The sequence below is a fragment of the Pan troglodytes genome, chromosome 18, assembly GCF_028858775.2.
Source record: "Pan troglodytes isolate AG18354 chromosome 18, NHGRI_mPanTro3-v2.0_pri, whole genome shotgun sequence".
Lineage (NCBI taxonomy): Eukaryota > Metazoa > Chordata > Mammalia > Primates > Hominidae > Pan > Pan troglodytes.
The window spans coordinates 27,440,965-27,461,765 of NC_072416.2; the positions used below are offsets into that span (position 1 = coordinate 27,440,965).

At 46.7% G+C, this 20,801-nt stretch overlaps 1 protein-coding gene across 37 annotated transcripts in view; it reads left to right on the top strand.

Moving 5' to 3' along the window:
* TNRC6A (trinucleotide repeat containing adaptor 6A) overlaps positions 1–3,102 on the top strand; it is a 217,814-nt gene extending 214,712 nt beyond the window's left edge. For all 37 annotated transcript variants that reach the window (XM_016929651.3, XM_016929647.4, XM_016929644.4 and 34 more), the window contains one exon: positions 299–3,102. In XM_016929651.3, coding sequence (XP_016785140.2) covers positions 299–674 — 376 coding nt within the window. In that variant the 3' untranslated portion in view covers positions 675–3,102. The remainder of the gene's footprint in view (positions 1–298) is intronic.
* The last annotated feature ends 17,699 nt before the right edge of the window (positions 3,103–20,801 follow it).

Here is a 20,801-nt window from a genome sequence, read left to right on the forward strand (position 1 = left end):
CCTGATTCCAAGGTCGGCATTCCTAAGTGGGGAATCAGACCTGGCCAGATGGCCCTAGAAAGTCCCTTACGTTGCCCATGGGAGACAGAGGAAGTTCGCTCTGGGCAAGGCACCAGGCCCTGGAGAGCTGTGGGTGCACGCTCTGGTGAAGGGAGGGCACGCAGGTTATGTGGTGTAGTCTCTCCCTCTGTGCCTTCTGTGGCTTTTCTAGCAGAGACAAGTTGCACCCTCACTTGTGAGTGAATGAAGCCCTCCTGGCGCGCTGTCCTCACGTGTCCGCGGTGCCTCTCTCCTCTAGGTGTGTACTGGGGAACACTACTATTCTTGCTGAGTTTGCCAGTGAAGAGGAGATCAGTCGTTTCTTTGCACAAAGCCAGTCTCTGACCCCTTCTCCCGGCTGGCAGTCTCTCGGGTCCAGCCAGAGCCGGCTGGGCTCCCTCGACTGTTCCCACTCATTCTCCAGCCGGACCGATCTCAATCACTGGAATGGTGCTGGGCTGTCGGGAACTAACTGTGGAGACCTTCACGGCACTTCACTCTGGGGGACCCCGCATTATTCCACAAGCCTGTGGGGTCCCCCAAGCAGCAGCGACCCCCGAGGAATTAGCAGCCCATCTCCCATTAACGCTTTTCTTTCTGTTGACCACCTGGGTGGGGGTGGAGAGTCCATGTAACAGTGTAGATGCAGACTCACCGACCGGGACCTCAGACGCGAGGGAAAGGAGCACTAAGTGGGGCTTGCCGCCTGCAGCCAGGGGCCGCCTGTGGGAACAGCTATTCTCTGCACATTTTCCACTTTGTTTTCCCCAAAACATATCAGTTTGAATACTTGAATCATGCAGGCCAATATTATAATGTGAAAAGGTATCTACTCTATTTACACTCCCAAATAGCGCCATACATGCTAAACCGTAGAGAATGAGCTCGCTTGTGTCTATTCATCATGTTTAGCCTTTGGATTCTTTTTTTTTTTTTTTCCTTCTATTCCTCCCCCCACCCCCCCGCCCCTTTTTTTCTCTCTTGCAAAACCATTTTTTGGGCTGATAACGTATGAGCTTTTCCCTTTGCACTGAATGATGTTCTCTCCGTCTCATCGGCAGTATGGGGGGCAGCTGTCCCAGTGTCAATGTTTACTCAAGGGTGTTCTTAGGAGGCGTGCGCTCTCTACTATGCCTTGATGTTGCCTACCTTATTGTGGTATCGTGGAGTTTAAAAGATCAAGTTAGGATGCTGACTTAGGATTATTAATGAAAGTGTTGCACCAGTTTTTTCATGTTGTAAAACTAAAGAATTTCGCTCTGCAGTTTGAAAAACTGTGGCCACAGCTGTGACTTGCAGCCCACCTGCCACCCAGGACGGGCCCTGCACTTTGAATAGGCTTTCCATTTTGTTTTGGAGGTTCTCACTTTGAACCTTCTTGTTTACAGATTTTTTTGTTTGTTTTTTGAGAAAAAAAAATGTTTACTCTTCCATCATTTAAAAAAAATGTAAAAGACAAAAAAAAAATGGAGGATGATTTAAAAGATGCTTTCTATCTCTGGGAAAAAGGAGCAGCATTTGGCCATGTTCTTTTGTTTTTCTATTCCTGTCCCAAATCAAAGAGCATGGTTCTCAGGAAAACCAGTTCCCCAGTTTAAAAAAAAAAAAAAGAAAAAAAAAAATTCCTTGTAGTTTCTTATAGGAAAAAAAGAAAAACCCCAACTTTTAGCACTGATACTACATATTGCTCTGTTAAAGAATTTTCTCTGCCAAAAAAAAAGAAAAAAGAAAAAAACGCTTAAAGCTGGAGTTTGACATTCTGCTTTCAGATGCTGTCTTTTTATTAGTGAGTGATGATGGTTTGCTAATAATCAATAGGTAATAATTTTTTGTAATCCCATCAAGTGGCTCCATATGTTTCTGCTCTCTCGTGACTGTGTTAATGTTTAACTGTTGTACCTTAAAGCCGAAATCAGTAACTATGCATACTGTAACCAAGGTATTGGGCTTACAGAGTTGTTTGTTGTATAAAGAAAATTTTAAATGTTGTTGCAAACTAACGAGTTACACCATTTTAAACTTTCTTTCCTCCCCCTTTTTTTGCCCACAAATGGTATTATAATGCTTGCTTAGTCAAAGAAGAGAGACTAAACAAGGGTAAAAATTTTAACAGTACAGAATTTGCCATCATATCATTGCCTTGATTCTAACTGTTTGTGTCCTAAGATGCAAAAGAAGTCAGTGGCTTTTAACTGTTTACAAATAGAATGTGATTGTAAAATGTACAGTTTGGTTGTGTTTGAATTATGAAATTTCTTCAGATATAATAAACCATGACTTTTTGGCTGCTCAACATTAATTGTCTCCTTTTTGTGAATTTATTTGTAGGCTCTTTTTTATAATGAAAGTTTCAAAGTTGCTATGTATGAGGGTTCTCATAGAGCAACCGATTAAAAATTTAAGCAAATATTTGAACATTTTATCTGAACTCATCACAATTTCACCCTGAAATAATGTGAGAACAATGGGAAACTGTAGCTTGCTCCTTCCCACCCTCTCTGAGCATCTTTGGGATCTTGTTGCTCAAAACTCTTCTGTGACTTCATCTTCCCCACCATTTGTGCCCATCTCAAGCCTCAGCAAGAAACCATGTGGAACATGAAGCTTAATGACTTGACAGTGTACTAGTGTTAAACTCTCATACCTCTGTTACAAAGCGAGAAACGCCACACCCGGACTGGCCTTTTCTTCCCCCTTCACGGCCCTCGCTTCTCCCTGCAGGAGCTCGGGGGCGAAACCTGTGTATGGATTTCAGTGTATGACTTCAGATCATGCTCCAACTTGCCAGGTGTAAGCTAATGTTGTCGGACACCTTACTATAAGCAAATGTTATTCAGTGCGTTCAATGTATATTGACTTCCATACTGGTTTTTCCAAAAACCAAAGGTAGCTTTGAAAAACCATGTCTGGAAATGTTTGGAGCGTTAAGCTGATTGACCTTCTGACCTTGGGGCTTTGAGTAGTATATAATTCATAACTGCGTTAATTGTATTGTTAAAAGTGTTTGGGAGTTTTTTGCGCTTGTTATGTGGAAATAAAGTGTTTGATTTAAAATTTTTTAAAGTGGTTTGGATCCTTGCCTAGTCCTTAAATAAATACAGCTCTATTCCCTAAGCCACCCTTACTTCTCGGTCTTAATCCCGACTGCCGGTGCCTGGATGCTGCCCTTTGTCCGGCACAGACCTGCAGCTGACCATGCTGGGCCCATGGCTCGGGGCTTTCTAGTCACGCAGAGCCACCGAGAGTCAGGGTAAACTTTTTAACACAGGCACTTAACACGTTTTTTCTTTGTTTTCTTTTTTCCTTTTCTCTTTCTACTTTCTTCCTCTTTTTTCTTTCTTTTTCTTTCTTTCTTTTTTTTTTTTTCTTTCGACAGGGTTTCACTCTGGATCTTGGTTCACTGTCACCTCTGCCTCCCAGGTTCAAACGATTCTCGTCCCTCAGCCTCTCAAGTAGCTGAGATTACAGGCACCTACCACCGAATCCGGCTAAGTTTTGTATTTTTAATAGAAACGGGGTTTCACTGTGTTGCTCAGGCTGGTCTCAAACTCCAAAGCTCAAGCGATCTGCCCATCTCAGCCTCCCAAAGTGCTGGGATTACAGGCGTGAGCCACTGCGCCTGGCCTCAGGCATTTACACATTTTCAAATATCCCTCCTTGCTCTGCTCCCCTGGGTGTGTTCCCAGCTCTAATGAACCTCAACTTCTCCGTGGTGCTATGCTTTCCACCCTCAAACACTGGAGGGCAGCTTGCCCTGGACTTCCTTCCCCAGTCAAGAGTAATTAGCTCCTTCCATCATTTCAAGGAACTGTGCTAGGCCACCACATGCTGAATAGGCTCTCACTAGTCTTTATAATCCACCTTCTCAGATCGATGATAGTGGCTGAATAAATATTGCAAGGAATAATAGCTGAGCTGTCACCTATTGACACCTGAGGACAGGAGACTGTGGTAGTGCCACGCTGTTGGCTTGTGCAGGTGGATGAACTGGGGAATGACGCCAAGGTCAGAGTGGGGTCCTTGACCCAGAGGATCAAATTCAGGTTGAACGGCATGAAGGTAGGGACTGAGATGAAGGGGGAGTATTTGCATCAAGACTGAGGGATGGCCAAGCATGGTGGCCTCATGCCTGTCATCCTAGCACTTTGGGAGGCCGAGGCGGGAGGATCACTTGAGCTCAGGAGTTCGAGGCCAGCCTGGGCAATATAGTGAGACCCAGTCTCAAAAAGTTGGGGGGATGACAAATTGAGGTTGCACTGAGCAAACCGTCTTAACGTTTGGCTAAGGCATTGTTTCCATGCATTGGGACTTAATTGGTTTTTCCTCTTCTCCAAAGTTCAGATCTTTTCCTGCTGACCCTTTGATTTCAAATGTGCAGAGGGGTGTCTCGGAACAAAAGCCAGAACTGGAACCCATATGGACCTTGACAGAGACCAGGTCTTCAGCCCTGGCGGAACTTTGCGTGAATAGGTATTTACATGGTCCAACGGGAGGGAGAGTAACGACATTGGTGTGTTAAGGGTTCTCTACATGCCAGGTGCTTTTTCAAAAAGTTTTATTCTGTTTTAAGACAGTGTCACTCTGTCGCCCAGGCTGGAGTGCAGTGGCTCAATCTCAGCTCACTGCAGCCTCAACCTCCCAGGCTCAAGTGACCTACCTCAGCCTCCCAAGTAGCTGGAACTACAGGCGTGCACCACCATGCCCAGCTATTTTTTGTAGGGACAGGGTTTCACCATGTTGCCCAGGCTGGTCTCAAGTGATCCGCCTGCCTCAGCCTCCCAACGTGCTGGGATTACAGGCGTGAGCCACCACGCCCAGCTAAGTTTTTGTTGCTGTTGTTGTTTTTGTTTTTTGTTATTAGAAATGGGGTTTCATCATGTTGCCCAGGCTGGTCTCGAACTGCTGGACTCAAGTGATCCGCCCGCCTCAGCCTCCCAACGTGCTGGGATTACAGGCGTGAGCTACCACACCCAGCTAAGTTGTTGTTGTTGTTAGTAGAGATGGGGTTTCACCAGGTCGCCTAGGCTGGTCTCGAACTCCTGGGCTCAAGTGATCTGCCTGCCTCGGCCTCCTGAAGTGTCGGGATTATAGGTGTGAGCCACCGTGCCTGGCCCTGCCAAGTGCAGTGTTATTTTCAGAGCTTTCCAGCCTGGCCCCCTAGGAACAGAAAACCACAGCGCCATTTGCACTGGTGGACAGTGTCTCAAGTTGTCCACCAACATATCCCCAAAGCTAGAGGACACACCATGCGGACCCCCCTGGGATCCAGGGGCAGAGTTTAAAGCTTAGAATTTTAGGTTAAGCTGAATGTGAATGTTGCATTCTGCTCCACATCTTTTCATCTAAAAATACGGCTTCAAATAGCCACTTAAATTGCTTTTCTTCAGAAAGTCTGATGCTTCCAGAAGGTGAACCACACCACAGCAGGGTGCAGTCAGGACCCAGTACCACTCTAAGAAGCAGGGCTGAAGAGGTTCCTTAGAGCTGTGCTGACAGATGACAGGTGGCAGGGAGTCCTATTGGCTGAGCCCCGGCAAAGGGGCAAGAGAATGACTCCCACCGGCTGACCCAGCCTTGAATTCAAGGGCCCTGTCGAAGCCCACGGAGACCCCTGTCCTGGCTAACAGTTGACTCCAGGTCACTCCAGCCTGCAGGGAGAGCAGGACAGCAGTCTGCAATTCCAACCAAGTGATGCCAGGACCTAATCTGCAGACCTGAATCCAGTACATAGACTTTGTTACAATGTTGCTGCATCCCTGAACCGCCTGGGTTTCTATCGATTTCATAGTGATAAAATCAACTTCTGCTGGGCCTAGAGGCACGAGCCTGTAATCCCTGAGGCTGAAGCAGGAGGATTGCTTGAGCCCAGGTGTCTGACACCAACCTGGGCAACATGTTCAACCTGAGACACTCAGATCAAAAATAAATTTTTAAAAAAAATTGTTTAATCAACTCCTCCAATTTCTTTATAAAGGAAAGTTGATATCATTACCTTATACAGAAAATCAGTGTCCATATATAAAAGAGAGCTATACAAGAAATAAAAACAAAATGTATTCCATTCTGGGTAGATTTACTTATCAAAGGTGAGAAGAGAGGTTAGAAAGGGTTCAGGAGAGGTTAAAGTCGTGCTCTCACCATGTGGAGACTTCCTGCCTGATGGGGTCACATGTGCTCCAGGGACACTGACACTGCAGAGGGAGAGCTCTACACATTTGCGATTCTGCCTTATCTAATCAATCCTCTCCTGTACCCGACAGACCCCTCCCTCCCCCAGGAGTGCTGAGCCCGGGCCTTGGGAGGTTTGGGGGTTGGGGGGGGCTCTTGCTTTAAGGCTTTGGCTCCATATTCTGTGGAAAGCACCCCTCAACCACTGCCCCCATATCTACAGATAACTGCTGTGAAGACAAGAGGCTGGGAGATGAATGGGGGCACTGGGACCCCGTGGCACACTGGCAATCCCTGGTCACCCCTGCTCGGAACCCACCAAAGATGGCCTGAGCATTGGCGTAAAATACTCCTTTCTGAGGAGGTGGCGTCCAAGCAGACACCTGAAAGATGGAAAGCAACAGCCCAGCTTGGGGAAAGGACAATTCAGGTAACAGCCCGGAGCCCAGGGTGTCTGAGACAGAGTGGGCAAGGGGGACAGTGAAAGGTGACCACTGGGTCAGGTGCGGTGGCCGTCGGCTGTAATCCAGCACTTTGGGAGGCTGAGAGGAGAATCGCTTGAGCCCAGGAGTTAGAGACCAGCCTGGGCAATAGAGTGAGACCCCCAGAGAAGGAATGAGGGCAGGGCTCCAAGGCTAAGGCCGTGCTCCCCAGGCCTGGCTGTCTGTTAAAACCACTTGGAAATACCCCAAAGCTCAGGCGCCACCCCAGACAGTCTGATTTAATAGGGCCCCAGCATGTTTCAAAACCTTTACTTTTTTATAGCACGTTACAATTTGCTATCACTTTGTTTTCCTGCTTTATGTCTAAATGCACACATGCACACGTGCGCGCGTGCGCGCACGCACACACACACACACACACAATGAATACAACTAAAACCCGGGGCATCTGAATGCAGTCAGTGAACCGGATGACTGTCAGTCTCCTGGTTGTGATATTGTACTATGATAGTTTTTCAAGATGTGACTATTGAGGGGAACTGGGTTGAGAGTACAGGACATCTCTGTATTGTTCCTTATAACCACATGTGAATCTGCAATTATCCCAACACTGTGAACAAAGCTCTTATGTAGTAATGATCATCAAATGATATTTTTGATATAGGAGTTGTTTTTTTTTTTTTTTTTTTTTGAGACGGAGTCTCACGCTGTCGTCCAGGCTGGAGTACAGTGGCTTGATCTCGGCTCACTGCAACCTCCGCCTCCCCGGTTCAAGCGATTCTCCTGCCTCAGCCTCCTGAGTAGCCGGGATTACAAGTGTGCGCCACCACACCCAGCTAATTTTTGTACTTTCAGTAGAGACGGGGTTTCACCATGTTGGCCAGGATGGTCCCAAACTCCTGACCTCAGGTGATCCGCCCGCCTCGGTCTCCCAAAGTGCTGGGATTACAGGCATGAGCCACTGAGCCCGGCCTATCGTAGATATTTTTAATGCTGCTATTCCACAAATGCCAGAGCTCCTGGTTTCCAGGTTTCTAAAAAGTAAAGTAGAGCAGATTCTTTGGCCGTTCTAGAGGAATTTTTTTTTTTTTTTTTTTTTTTTTTTTTTTTGCTGTTTTATGAATGCTTACCTATTTGAATATTGGCAGAGGAGTAAATAAGTTGACAGCAAAAAGTTAAAAAAAAAAATCATCTCAGCAAGTGACCCCAAGACCCTTTAGGACCCCGTGCTGTGGTGAGGCCTAGCCATTGATCCCGGGAGGCCCAAGGTGCAGGTTGCGGGGGGTTTTGCCCCGGTTCTGCTGTGGCACCAGAACCCAAGCCCCTTGCCATCATTGCATTTTCTAGAGTCACTGTGATGAAAATGAGATCACGTGATTAAATCTTAAGTGATTAAAATGAGACTTTTCAGGCATAAAGTTAAAGGTTATGGGTACTAGCAATGACTACAGGTCGTTATTGCATAAGCAACAAAAGGCCCATTCTTCTCTTTGGGAACTTATTTTTTAGGTACCTGTATTTCATTTTGTTTTTAATTTTTGATTTAATAACATTGTTTGGTTTTATTGGGTTTTTCATCACCCCCTGTTGGATATGGCAAACAATGGTCTGTTAAGGTTTCTTTTTTTTTTTTTTTTTTTTTTTTTTTTTTTTTGAGATGGAGACTTCTCTGTCGCCAAGGCTGGAGTGCAATGGTGTGATCTTGGCTCACTGCAACCTCCGCCCCCAGGGTTCAAGCAACTCTCCTGTCTCAGCCTCCCGAGTAGCTGGGATTACGGGTGTCTGCTGCCGCGCCCAGCTAATTTTTGTATTTTTAGTAAAGACAGGGTTTCACCATCTTGGCCAGGCTGGTCTTGAACTCCTGACCTCGTGATCCACTTGCCTCGGCCTCCCAAAGTGTTGGGATTACAGTCATGAGCCACCATGTCCGGCCAAGTTTTCCTTTTATTTGTTTGTTTGTTTAGAGACAGGGTCTTACTCTGTCCCCCAGGCTGGAGTGCAGTGGCACGATCATGGCTCACTGTAGCTTCGGCCTCCTGGGCTCAAGAGGTCCTGTCACCTCAGCCTCCTGAGTAGCTGGGACCACAGGCACACACCACCATGCCCAGCTAATTTTTTGTTTCCCCTGTAGAAATGAGATCTCACTATGTTTCCCAGGCTGCTCTCGAACTCCTGGGATCAAGCGATCCTTCCACCTTGGCCTCCCAAAGTGCTGGGATTAGACATGAGCTATCGTGCCCAGCTAGTTTTCCTTTTAAATAAATACATTTCTGTTGTAATTTACAAGAGGGCTAAATTGAAAGAAGCTCTTAGGTAAATAACAGTTGAGGCAACGTGCAGAAACGGCAAAGTCGTGAGTGTCCGAGGTCAGGGAGCATAACAGAGGACGAGATCTTTTCACGTGCTTTTCTTTGCCCTCGGGAGTTGCTACTGGTTATTGGTTAATGTGGTCTTTGGAGTTAGACCAACCTGCTGTCATGGAATGTCTGGCTGTAAGGAGTCCAGGGCTGGTATCCTCACTCTACTTAAGGACCCAAGACGCCTTCCATCCTTGCAACACTGTCTTCATCTGCAGAGGCACAGATATCTCACTTCCACAGTCACATCCCAGCCAGTGGGGAAAGAGAGGGATGGGGAGAGCATGCTCCTCCCCACTAAGGGCATGACCCCCAGCTATGCTCACATGCCATTGGGCAGAAGAAAATCACATGAGCAGGAAGGCTGCAACTCGTAGTCTTTATTCAGAATGTCTTGTCCCCAGCTTAGATGTGACACTTCTGCTATTGGGGAAGAAGGAGAGACTGGATATTGGGGAACAACTAGTAGTGCTGGTTCTAAGAAGGGAACAGTTAAATAAACTATACTTCATCCGGAAGCCGGAATGTTTAGCCACTAAGACAATGAGATAGATCTATATAAACGGCTATCAAGAGGTGTCTTTTTTTTTTTGAAACAGGGTCTCACTCTGTCACCTAAGCTGGAGTGCAGTGGTGCAATCTCAGCTCACTGCAGCCTCAACCTCCCAGGCTCAAGTGATCCTCCCACCTCAGCCTCCCAAAGTGCTGGGATTACAGGCGTGAGCCACCACGCCCAGCCTGCTTGAACGGTCAAACCTAACTGGATGCCAGGAAGCAAGGAGAGCCGGGTGATATCACCTGAAACCCACAGCAATCAGCTTCATGGAGCACCGAGCACAGTCAGGAGGGGTAGAAAAGGGATCCAAGGTGGGTGACGTGCTTGAAGAGTGAACATTAACCAACCCCTCTAGGAGGGTGTGGAGCAGGAACTGGAAGGGTCTGGGCCTTGAGGCTAGCTGGGAAACTAATTTGGAAGTTGAGGCAAGAATTTATAAAAGCCGGAATCAGGGCTGTAGCATAGAGATGCGAGGAAGAGCTAAATGCATGAAGAGCCAATGAGATGGATGCTGGGGTCTGTGGAGAGTGAAGGAGAGGAGTCTAGGACAGTCTCACGTTTCTGACTTGGTGAACCACTACTAGCCAAGGGAGAGTGGGTTTCCTGGTGCAGGGAGTGGCAGGTGGGCGTGCAATATGATGTGTCAAGGAGCCTGGGAAACAGCCCAGTGGAGCTGTCCAGTTGACAGCTGCTTTTAAGTGGTGAGGACACTATATTTTTTCACCACTGTATCCTTAGCACCTAGCTCAGAGCACATAGAATGTACTCTGAAAATATTTGTTGGATGCATGGATGAATGGATGGATGGACGGACAGACAGGTGAACAGACGGATGGACAGATGGACAGATGGATGGATGGATGGATGGTTGGACAGATGGATGGACAGATGGATGGATGGACAGATGCGTGGATGGATGGATGGATGGATGGATGGATGGATGGATGGATGCATGGATGGATGGATGCATGGATGGGTGGATGGATGAATGGATAGATGGCTGGATGGTTGGATGGATGCATAGATGAATGGATGCATGGATTGACGGATGGATGGATAAATGGATGGATAGACAGATACATGTTTAAGGAAGAAACCAATAATAGAGATATCAATTTGGGGTTTGTAAATCACAGGTGATGGCTGAGGCATGGAAATGGGTAAGCATGTAGAATGAGGGCTCAGGAAATATCATAATTTGAGAAGAAGAAAGGAGACTAGAGATCTGAGCAGGAAGAGTCAAAGATTCAAAGAGGCATTGATGAGGTGAGGGTTGGGCATGGACAACATGAGAAAGTGGAGTCTCAGATCTGGGGAGAGGGGAAATTTCAGGGAAGGAGAAAGCCATGGTCTGAAATGCTGCCTGTCAAGAAATCTGTGGGGAAAGCCATGCATGGTTCTGTGACAGTGGAGATCATTTTTGGGGTAGAGGCAGACGCCAGGTCCCAGTGGGGTGAGGGGTTAATGGATAATGGAGATGAAGGTGGTGGTGTAGATTGGATTTCCCAAGAATCACATTCTGAGATGCAGATCTGAGTGGAGATGGCTTATTGGAAAATATCCTCAGAGTACATTGATAAGGGAGGAAGGGAGGCAGGACAGGGCAGAGGGAGAAGTTGAGCTGCAGTGAGGTCGCAACAGAGGCCTCAGCCAACCTCTCAGGGAGCTGTGCAGCTGGGATGTCCCTCAAATATGCTCTGCACCCAAGGAAGGACAGGGACCACCCCACTGACCAAGCACTGGATTTAGGCTGTGGATTTAGGGGAATTGTCCTTCCTCTGGCTAAGGATAATTCCTTTTGGGGAGACTCAGCTGGGAGCCGGCTGCCACACTCTTCCCAGCAGTCAGGCAGTGAATGCCTCCACCCTGCAAGGAGGTCGGGTGCGCCCCACAGGGAGTGGCAAGTGTAGACTGTCAGGAACTGATCAGTGGAGGGAAAGAAGGGAAGCCAGTGCAGCAGCTAGAGGGAGACAGAGGTCAGAAAAGCCTTTGTGTGTAGCTCTAGTTCATAATTTGAGAAACACTGCAGCAAGATCTTAGGCTGGGAGAAGAAGCCCCTAGAGAGTGAGAATGAAGACCCAAGAGTGAGGATAGACCTGCCACACTTTCTGTTTAACCCCCAGAGCTTAGAACACTGCCTGGCACACATTTGCACTTAAGAAATATCTGCGGAATGGCTGAATCCAGGAATACATTCCAGACATTTTAACACTGAATAGCAGAAACAGAGTGCCGATATTTAGCTCCGTGAAGAAATACATACGCATTTAAATATAGGAATGTACTTGAAGTTGGGCACAGTGGCTCACACCTGTAATTCCAGCACTTTGGGAGGTCAAGGCAGGAGGATTGCTTGAGTCCAGGAGTTAAAGATCAGCCTGGGCAACAGAGTGAGATCCCCATCTCTACAAAAACTACAAAAATTAGCCAGATGTGGTGGTGCACACCTATAGTCCAAGATACTTGGGAGGCTGAGGTGGGAGGATGGCTTGAGCCTGGGAGGTCAAGGCTGCAGTGAGCTATGATTTTGCCACTGCACTACAGCCTGGGCAACAGAGCAAGACCCTGACTCTTTCAAAAAAAAAAAAAAGTACTTATAAGAGGAACCAAGACACTCAAATACTGCCACACCGTTATAATCTGTAGTGCATTCACAATTTCATGGAAGCCCACAGAAGCCAGGAATTTCCCTCCAGCCCCTAATCCTCCATCTCAACTTCAACCACGGCTTCTTTCATGTAATGTTGGTCCATGTTTTTCCATAAGAACCCATTTATAAAAAGACTTTTATGATTCCTTAAAACAACTTTGTTGAGGTAGAAATGACATGATAAACTACACATACATGTACAATTTGAAGAGTTTTGACACAGGCATAACCGATGAAACCATTACAAGTGAACGAACATACCCATCTGTATTAGTCCATTTGCACACTGCTGATAAAGACATACCCGAGGCTGGGTAGTTTATAAAGGAAACAGGTTTAATGGACTCACAGTTCCACATGGCTGGGGAGGCCTCACAATCATAGCAGAAGAGCACAGAGACATCTTACATGGCGGCCGGCAAAGAATGAGAACACAGTGAAAGGGGGAACCATATAAAATCATTAGATCTCGTGAGACTTATTCACCACCTCGAGAACAGTATGGGGGAAACTGCCCCCGTGATTCGATTATCTCCCACCAGGTCCCTCCCACAACACATGGGAGTTATGGGAGCTATAATTCAAGATGAGATTTGGGTGGGGACACAGCCAAACCGTATCAGCATCGCCCCAAGAAATTTCCTTCTTCCCCTCTGTGACCCCTCCCTCCTGCCTTTCCCATCCCCAGGCAAACATATATCCATCACAAGAAATTTGTTCCCAGATTCTACATTTGTATGTAAATGGAATCAGAGTATGTACTTTTTGTGTGTCTGGCTTCTTCCCTTGGCAAAATTATTTTGGAATTTTTTTTTTTTTTTTTTTTTTTTTTTGAGACAGAGTTTCACTCTTGTTGCCCAGGCTGGAGTGCAATGGTTAATTTTGTATTTTTAGTAGAAATGGGGTTTCTCCATGTTGATCAGGCTGGTCTCGAACTTCCGACCTCAAGCGATCCATCCGCCTTGGCCTCCCAAAGGACTGGGATTACAGGCGTGAGCCACTGCGCCTGGCCTGTTTTTTAAGTTTGAAAGTATCTAACAGAGAAAAGCCTCAAGAGAGTGCTTTGTTCACAATTCTGTCCTGTTTGTGCTTTTTCTCAGTAGTTTAGACACACACATAGAAGAATTATATTTATTAGCTGGGCGTGGTGGTGTGCACCTGTAATCCCAGCTACTCGGAGGCTGAGGCATGAGAATCACTTGAACTCGTGAGGCAGAGGTTGCAGTGAGCCGAGATGGTGCCACTGCACTCCAGCCTGGGCAACAGAGTGAGATTCTGTCTCAAAAAAAAAAAAAGAGAGAGAGAGAAAGAGAGAGAGAAGAAGGCTTATATTTAATTGAAATTCTCATAATAACCAGGTTGATGGCAAATGGGCTGTTAGTCAAGCTGGAGGGCTCCAGAGAAGGATTTACCTTTGTTAGCAGACAGTTGCTTTGAATTCACGTTTCTTCCTGGAGGGTTTTAGCAACTTCTGAGTGGGAATGGGAATGGGAGAGTTTGAAGGTTTTTCCTTCCAGTTCCCTGGACTCTGGAGACAGTACCTCACAGGGAGATGCTATGGGTCAAAGGGCAGTATTTTCTGTAAAGGGCCAGGTAGTAAATATTTTAGGCTTTGCAGGCCGTGTGGTCTCTGTCACAGGTATTCAGCTCTACCATTGTTGCACAAAAAGAGCCAGAGATGACAGGTAAACAAATGAACATGGATGTGTTCCAATAAAACTTTTTATTGATAAAAACAAGCAGTGGGCCAGATCTGGCCTGGCAGATGGAGAGAATGGTTTGCTCGCCTTTGCTTTAGTCAATGGAATGTCACTAAAGCCTCCCCTCTACTATTTATTATGGATGTGGGTGATTATGATAATGAAAGTTGTAGAATTTAGACGACATTAGAGACAATGATATAATATGTAACCCATGAAATATTTGAGGTTGGGCATTGTGGCTCAGGCCTGTAATCCCAGCACTTTGGGAGTCCGAGGCGGGTGGATCGTTTAAGCCCAGGAGCTTGAGACCAGCCTACGCAACATAGAACCTGTCTCTACAAAAAAATTAAAAAACTAGTCAAGTGAGGTGGCGCACACCTATAGTCTCAGCTACTCAGGAAGCTAAAGCAGGAGGATCGCCTGAGCCCAGGAGGTCGAGACTGCAGTGAGCTGTGAGCATGCCACTGCACTCCAGCCTGGGTGACAGAGCAAGATCCTGTCTCAAAACAAACAAACAGAAACAATCAGGGCTGGGCGCGGTGGCTCACACCTGTAATCCCAGCACTTTGGGAGGCCTAGGTGGGTGGATTACCTGAGGCCAGAAGTTTGGGACCAGCCTGGCCAACATGGTGAAACCCCATCTCTACTAAAAATACAAAAATTACCCAGGCGTGTTAGGGGGCACCTGTAATTCCAGCTACTCGGGAGGCTGAGGCAGGAGAATCGCTTGAACCCGGGAGGCAGAGGTTGCAATGAGCAGAGATCGCGCCACTGCCCTCCATCCTGGGCAACAGAGCAAGACTCCGTCTCAAAAACAAAACAAAAAAAACAAAAAACAAAAACAAAAAAAAAATCAAGACAATTTGCTTCTTAGAGCCAGGCTTGCATTAAGGTCTAGGCTGTAGCCACATCAACAGACACCATGAGAACAGACATTTCCTAAGGTGTAGCCAACAGGTCCCATATCTGCCTTCTCTGTTTTATTCTAACTCCCAGTGGGCTTTGGCTATGTGGGGACAGGAAGGCCCTGGGACTGAAAACCAGATGCTTTTCACTATCAGGTGATCATCCTGCTGGGCAAAACACCTGCAAGATGCAGCGACCAACCCCGGATTCAGAACAACTTCAACAGGTGGAAATTTATGAGCTGCTCCCTACTAGGAATATGGAAGATGGTCATTAAAATAGTAGCACACAGTTATTTAGCACTTACGGAAGAAAGCTCAACAGTTTACAGGTGTTACCTCATTGAAGGCTCGCCACTATTCTGTGAAGGAGGTGTTGTTATTTCTCCCTCGTTTAGCAGATAATGAAGCAGATTTGCAGAGGTGAAGTAACTTGCCCACGTCACACACCTACTGAGCCGTGAAGTCTAAAGACAAAGCGTGTGTCTCTGCAACGCTGCAAAAGATTCAGAATGTGTTCTGTGTGGCTGGGTGTGGTGGTCCATGCCTGTAATCCCAGCACTTTGGGAGGCTGAGGTGGGCAGATCACTTGAGGTCGGGAGTTCAAGACCAGCCTGACCAACATGGTGAAACCCCTGCTCTACTAAAGACACAAATATTAGCCAGTGTGGTGGTGTGTACCTGTAATCCCAGCTACTTAGGGGACTGAGGCAGGAGAATTGCTTAACCCAGGAGGCAGAGGTTGCAGTGAGCCAAGATTGTGCCACTGCACTCCAGCCTGGGCTACAGAATGAGACCCTATCTTAAGAAAAAAAAAGGTGTTCTGTGTGTCTTTCCTGTGCTGAGACTGGAGTAGCTGTATCCTTCCAGAGCAAGACAGCAGGGTCCTAATAGCAAAGTTTACCCAGCCCTTATCATGAGCAGCCACACTTGGAAACAATGTGCATGAATGTTTTAGGGTGAAAGCCTGCACTGTTGTAACAAGTGACTCAGCAATAACACGGCTAAAATAAGGAAATTCATTCTGTTCCATGTCTCGGTCCACGGGGAGGCTCCAAGTCAGTGGCTTCTCTGTTCCAACAGGAACCCAGGCTGCTAGCAGCTCTACTGTTTTCCTTACACACAGCCTGCAAGGGGACTCAGTCTCCATCCTGACCAAAAAGAAGTCAGAAAGGAGGGGAAGACAAGGGCAGGGAGCTCCCTCTTAATCACGGGAGGCAGAAATTTTGTGAATCACAGTCCCTTTCATTCCACTGGCAAGAGTTAGCCACAGCTAGACACAAATCGGGGCTGCCCAGTGTAATCAGCCTTGTGCCCAGGAAGGGAGGAGGGCAGGTTTTGCTGGCCATTTCCCACCCCAGAGCATTATTTTATTTAATCCTTATAGCAGCCCTAATTATTTGACAAATGGGTAGACTGACACACAGGGCAGTGAGTGAATGGGGATACTTACCATAAGTCACGAAGTCAGTAGAGCCAGGATTTAGCTAAACACTGAAGGCAGAGCCCAGGTACTTACCTACATGCCATACAACTGCCCCCGCGCTGGAACTTGCCACAAATGCCCATGACAGTGGGTTATCAGTAAAGTCACCTGCTATAACCCAGATTTGTGCTGCTGGAAGTTTTTGGTCAACAGGCTTCCACAGGATCTTGTTCCACTCCAGTAATCTCCAAGTGTCTTGAAGTCACACTCCAAATTTTAACCTCTCTGCCATGGTTGACCTACTGTTAAAGTGTTTAATGATTAATTTTTAAAGACCTTGTTGATTCATTAACAATCTACTATGTACTATGCACTAACTGGCAAGGTTTATTGAGATATAAACAGCTTGTACCCCAACAGAATCTACTGCCATAAATAGGCTTTCCGGTAAGGGTCTATTTTCATCAGAAGACACGTTTTAACCGATTATATGGCTTTGGGTTTAGACATAATGTTTACAAGAGTTTTCCTAGGTACACAGGCTCATACAAGTTGGCCATAGAGCACAAGTTCTAAAACTGGTCACAGACCTCTTAACACCAAGGACCCCAAGGAGCTTTTGTTATGTGGATGATAGCTATAGATATTTATCATATCAGACATTTAAATTAAGAAACAATTATAAATATGTACTGCTTTTTTTTTTTTTTTTTTGAGATGGAGTCTCCTACTGTTGCCCAGGCTGGAGTGCGGTGGCACGATCTCGGCTCACTGCAACCTCCACCTCCTGGGTTCAAGTGATTTTCAGCCTCCCAAGTAGCTGGGATTACAGGTGCGCACCACCACGCCTGGCTAATTTTTGTATTTTTAGTAGAGATGGGTTTTCACCATGTTGGCCAGGCTGGTCTTGAACTCGTGACCTCAGGTGGTCTGCCCCCCAAAGTGCTGGGATACAGGCGTGAGCCACCATGCCTGGCCCACGTACTGCTTCTTTAAAGAATAATAAATCCACTGCATGTTAAATAATTTTTTATTTTTTAAAAATCCCGTATTTTCCCAAAAGATTTATTGGAAACAGTGGCATCGTTTTATGTTTTTACAAATCTTTTTAATGCCCAGTTTAAGAGAAGACAGCTGGAATCTCATATTTGTTTCTATATTCAGTCTGTTACTACATCTCATGCCACTTAGTCTCTGGAAAACTACACTGGACTTTCATGAATAGAGAAAAAAAAAACTTAGTATTAAGAAGTGGGCTGGGCGCAGTGGCTCATGCCTGTTATCCCAGCACTTTGGGAGGCCGAGGCGGGCAAATCACCTGAGGTCAGGAGTTTGAGACCAGCCTGGCCAACATGGTGAAACCCTGTCTCTACTAAAAATACAAAAATTAGCAGGGCATGATGGCAGGCGGCTGCACTGCCAGCTACTTGGGAGGCCAAGGCAGGAGAATCGCTTGAACCCAGGAGGCGGAGGTTGCAGTGAGCCAAGATTGTGCCACTGCACTCCAGCCTGGAAAAAATAAAAAACAAGAAAAGAAGAAGGAGAAGGAGAAGGAAAAGGAGAAGAGAAAAGAGGAGGAGGAGGAGAGGAAGAGGAGGAGGAGGGGAGGAGGGGGAGGGGGAGGAGCAGCCTCGACCTCCTGGGTTCAAGTGATCCTGCCTCCTCAGCCTCCTGAGTAGCTGGGACTACAGGTGCACACCACCACACCCAGCTTTTTTTTTTTTTTTTTTCTAATTTTTGTAGAGACAGGGTTTCACCATGGTGCCTAGGCCAGTTTCAAACTCGTGGGCCCAAGTGATCTGCCCACCTCGGCCTCCCAAAATGCTGGGATTACAGGTGTCAGACACCATGCCCAGCCCCATCTCTGGGTTCTCAACCCACACACTCTCCTGCAGCTACTGTGGATGAAAAGCAAGCCAGGTTTGTGAGAACCGTGACTCTTGGGAGATAGAAACAAACAAAACCAGAGAGAGAGAGAGGGAGAGGGAGAGGGAGAGGGAGAGGGAGAGGGAGAGGGAGAGGGAGAGGGAGAGGGAGAGGGAGAGGGAGAGGGAGAGGGAGAGGGAGAGGGAGAGGGAGAGGGAGAGGGAGAGGGAGAGGGAGAGGGAGAGGGAGAGGGAGAGGGAGAGGGAGAGGGAGAGGGAGAGGGAGAGGGAGAGAAGAGAGAGAAAAACAGTGTAGTTTTCCCTCTTTGAAACCACACTAAAGAGCAAGAATAAGCCTTGAAATCCTCAGAGTCAACTAAATGCCAGGTAGGCAGCTCCTGGTTAACTTAGGGGATTTTGGGAGAGCTAGGGAGGAAACTGATTGCTCAGAGAGACTGAGACTTGCCCAAGGGCTCACTGTTGCTAAGTCAACAAATGTATCTTGTCTTAACAGGGACTCTTTATCCCAGGCTTGCATGTTGCCTAGAAAAGCTTATTTCAGTTTTGAGGATTTGCTCTTTTCAATTCTTGCAACAAATAGCAACATTTGAGTTGTTAGGGATGTGGGTAGGTGAAGGTGTGTTATTAAAAGTCTGCAGAAAATCTAGGAAGAAATCACATCTTGAGCCCTCTAGGAGAACATGCGACCCAGAAATACAGGTTCCAAACAGAGCCCCGTGCGTCATTTGACACACCCCGCATTTTAGCTATTTTGTTGCTTTTGAATTTACCAAACCTTACAAGTCATCAGAGTTCCTATTAAAAACAAAAACAAAAACAAAAAAAAACCCAGACTTAGATTTCTCTTGCAAAAGGAATGCTGGCAACATAAGACCCACGTTCTTACGTGGTGACAATGGGCTGGAACTAAAATCTGGGAGACAGACTCGCAATAACTGTATTTGCTCAGTGTATTTGCTCTGTATGAATTCACTGTTTGTATATTTGCTCTTTTTTTTGAGATGGAGTCTCACTCTGTCACCCAGGCTAGAGTGCAATGGCGTGATCTCGGCTCACTGCAACCTCCATCTCCTGCGTTCAAGCGATTCTTCTGCCTCAGCCTCCTGAGTAGCTGGGACTACAGGTGCACGCCACCACGCCTGACTAATTTTTGTATTTTTAGTAGAGACAGGGTTTCACCATGTTGGCCAGGATTGTCTCGATCTCTTGACCTCATGATCCGCCCACCTCGGCCTCCCAAAGTGCTAGGATTACAGGGGTAAGCTGCTGTGCCCGGCCATCTGCTCTCATTTTTAAAGATATAATTTACATACAATAAAATGCATGAGTCAGCCAGGCGCGGTGGCTCATGCCTGTAATCCCAGCACTTTTGGAGGGTGAGGCAGGAGAATCACTTGAACCCAGGAGACAGAAGTTTAAGTGAGCTGAGATGGCGCCATTGCACTCCATCCTGGGTGATAGAGTGAGACTTGGTCAAAAAAAAAAAAAAAAAAAAAAAAAAAAAGCGTAAGTGTTCATCCTTCAATTCACGGGGTTTTACCAATTGTATATACCATATAATTACCACCCAATTCAAGATAATAGAAATTTCCATCACCTCTGAGAGCACACTCCCACCCTCTTCCAGTTGTTCACTGGGTCCTGTTCTTTGACTTCTGTCACCACAAATCCATCTTTCCTGTTCTTGAGCCTCACATAAATTGAATCATAAGGTCTGTACTCTTTTCATGTCAGCTTTTTTTTTTTTTTTTTTTTTTTTTTGAGATGGAGTCTTGCTCTGTCTCACCCAGGCTGGAGTCCAGTGGCATGATCCTGGCTTACTGCAGCCTCCACCTCCTGGGTTCAAGCAATTCTCCTGTCTCAGCCTCACGAGTAACTGGGACCACAGGCGCACACCACCACAGCAGGATAATTTAATTTTATATTTTTAGAAGAGACAGGGTTTTACAACATAGGCCAGGCTGGTCTCGAACTCCTGACCTCAGGCGATCCACCCACCTCGGCCTCCCAAAGTGCTGGGATCACAGGTGTGACCACCGCACCCAGCCCAGGTCAGCTCCTTTTGCTCAGCATAATGTTTCGTACAGTCTTCGATTCATCCGTGGTGTTGCGTGGGTTGGGTAGTTCATTCCTTTCGATGAAAGTTTTCCACGGTGTTGGATGCACCGCAGTTTGTTTCTTCACTCACCTGTCAATGGAACTGGCATTGTTTCCACTTAGAAACGGTTTTGAATAAGGCCACCATGAATACTTGTGTGCACAACTTTTTGGGAACATATGTCTCCATTTCTCTTGATAAATACCTAAGAGTGAAATTGCTGGGTCATGGGGGAGGTGTATGGTAACTTTATTTATTTATTTATTTAATTTTATTTTTTAGATGGAGTTTCGCCTTGTCACCCAGGCTGGAGCGCAATGGCACGGTCTTGGCTCACTGCAACCTCCATCTGCCTCCCAGGTTCAAATGATTCTCCTGCCTCAGCCTCCTGAGTAGCTGGGATTACAGCGGCCCACCACAACACCCAGCTAATTTTTGTATTTTTAGTAGAGACGAGTGCAGGCTGGTCTTGAACTCCTGACCTTGTGATCCGCCCACCTTGGCCTCCCAAAGTGCTGGGATTACAGGCATGAGCCACCGCGCTCGGCAAAGTGTATGGTAACTTTATAA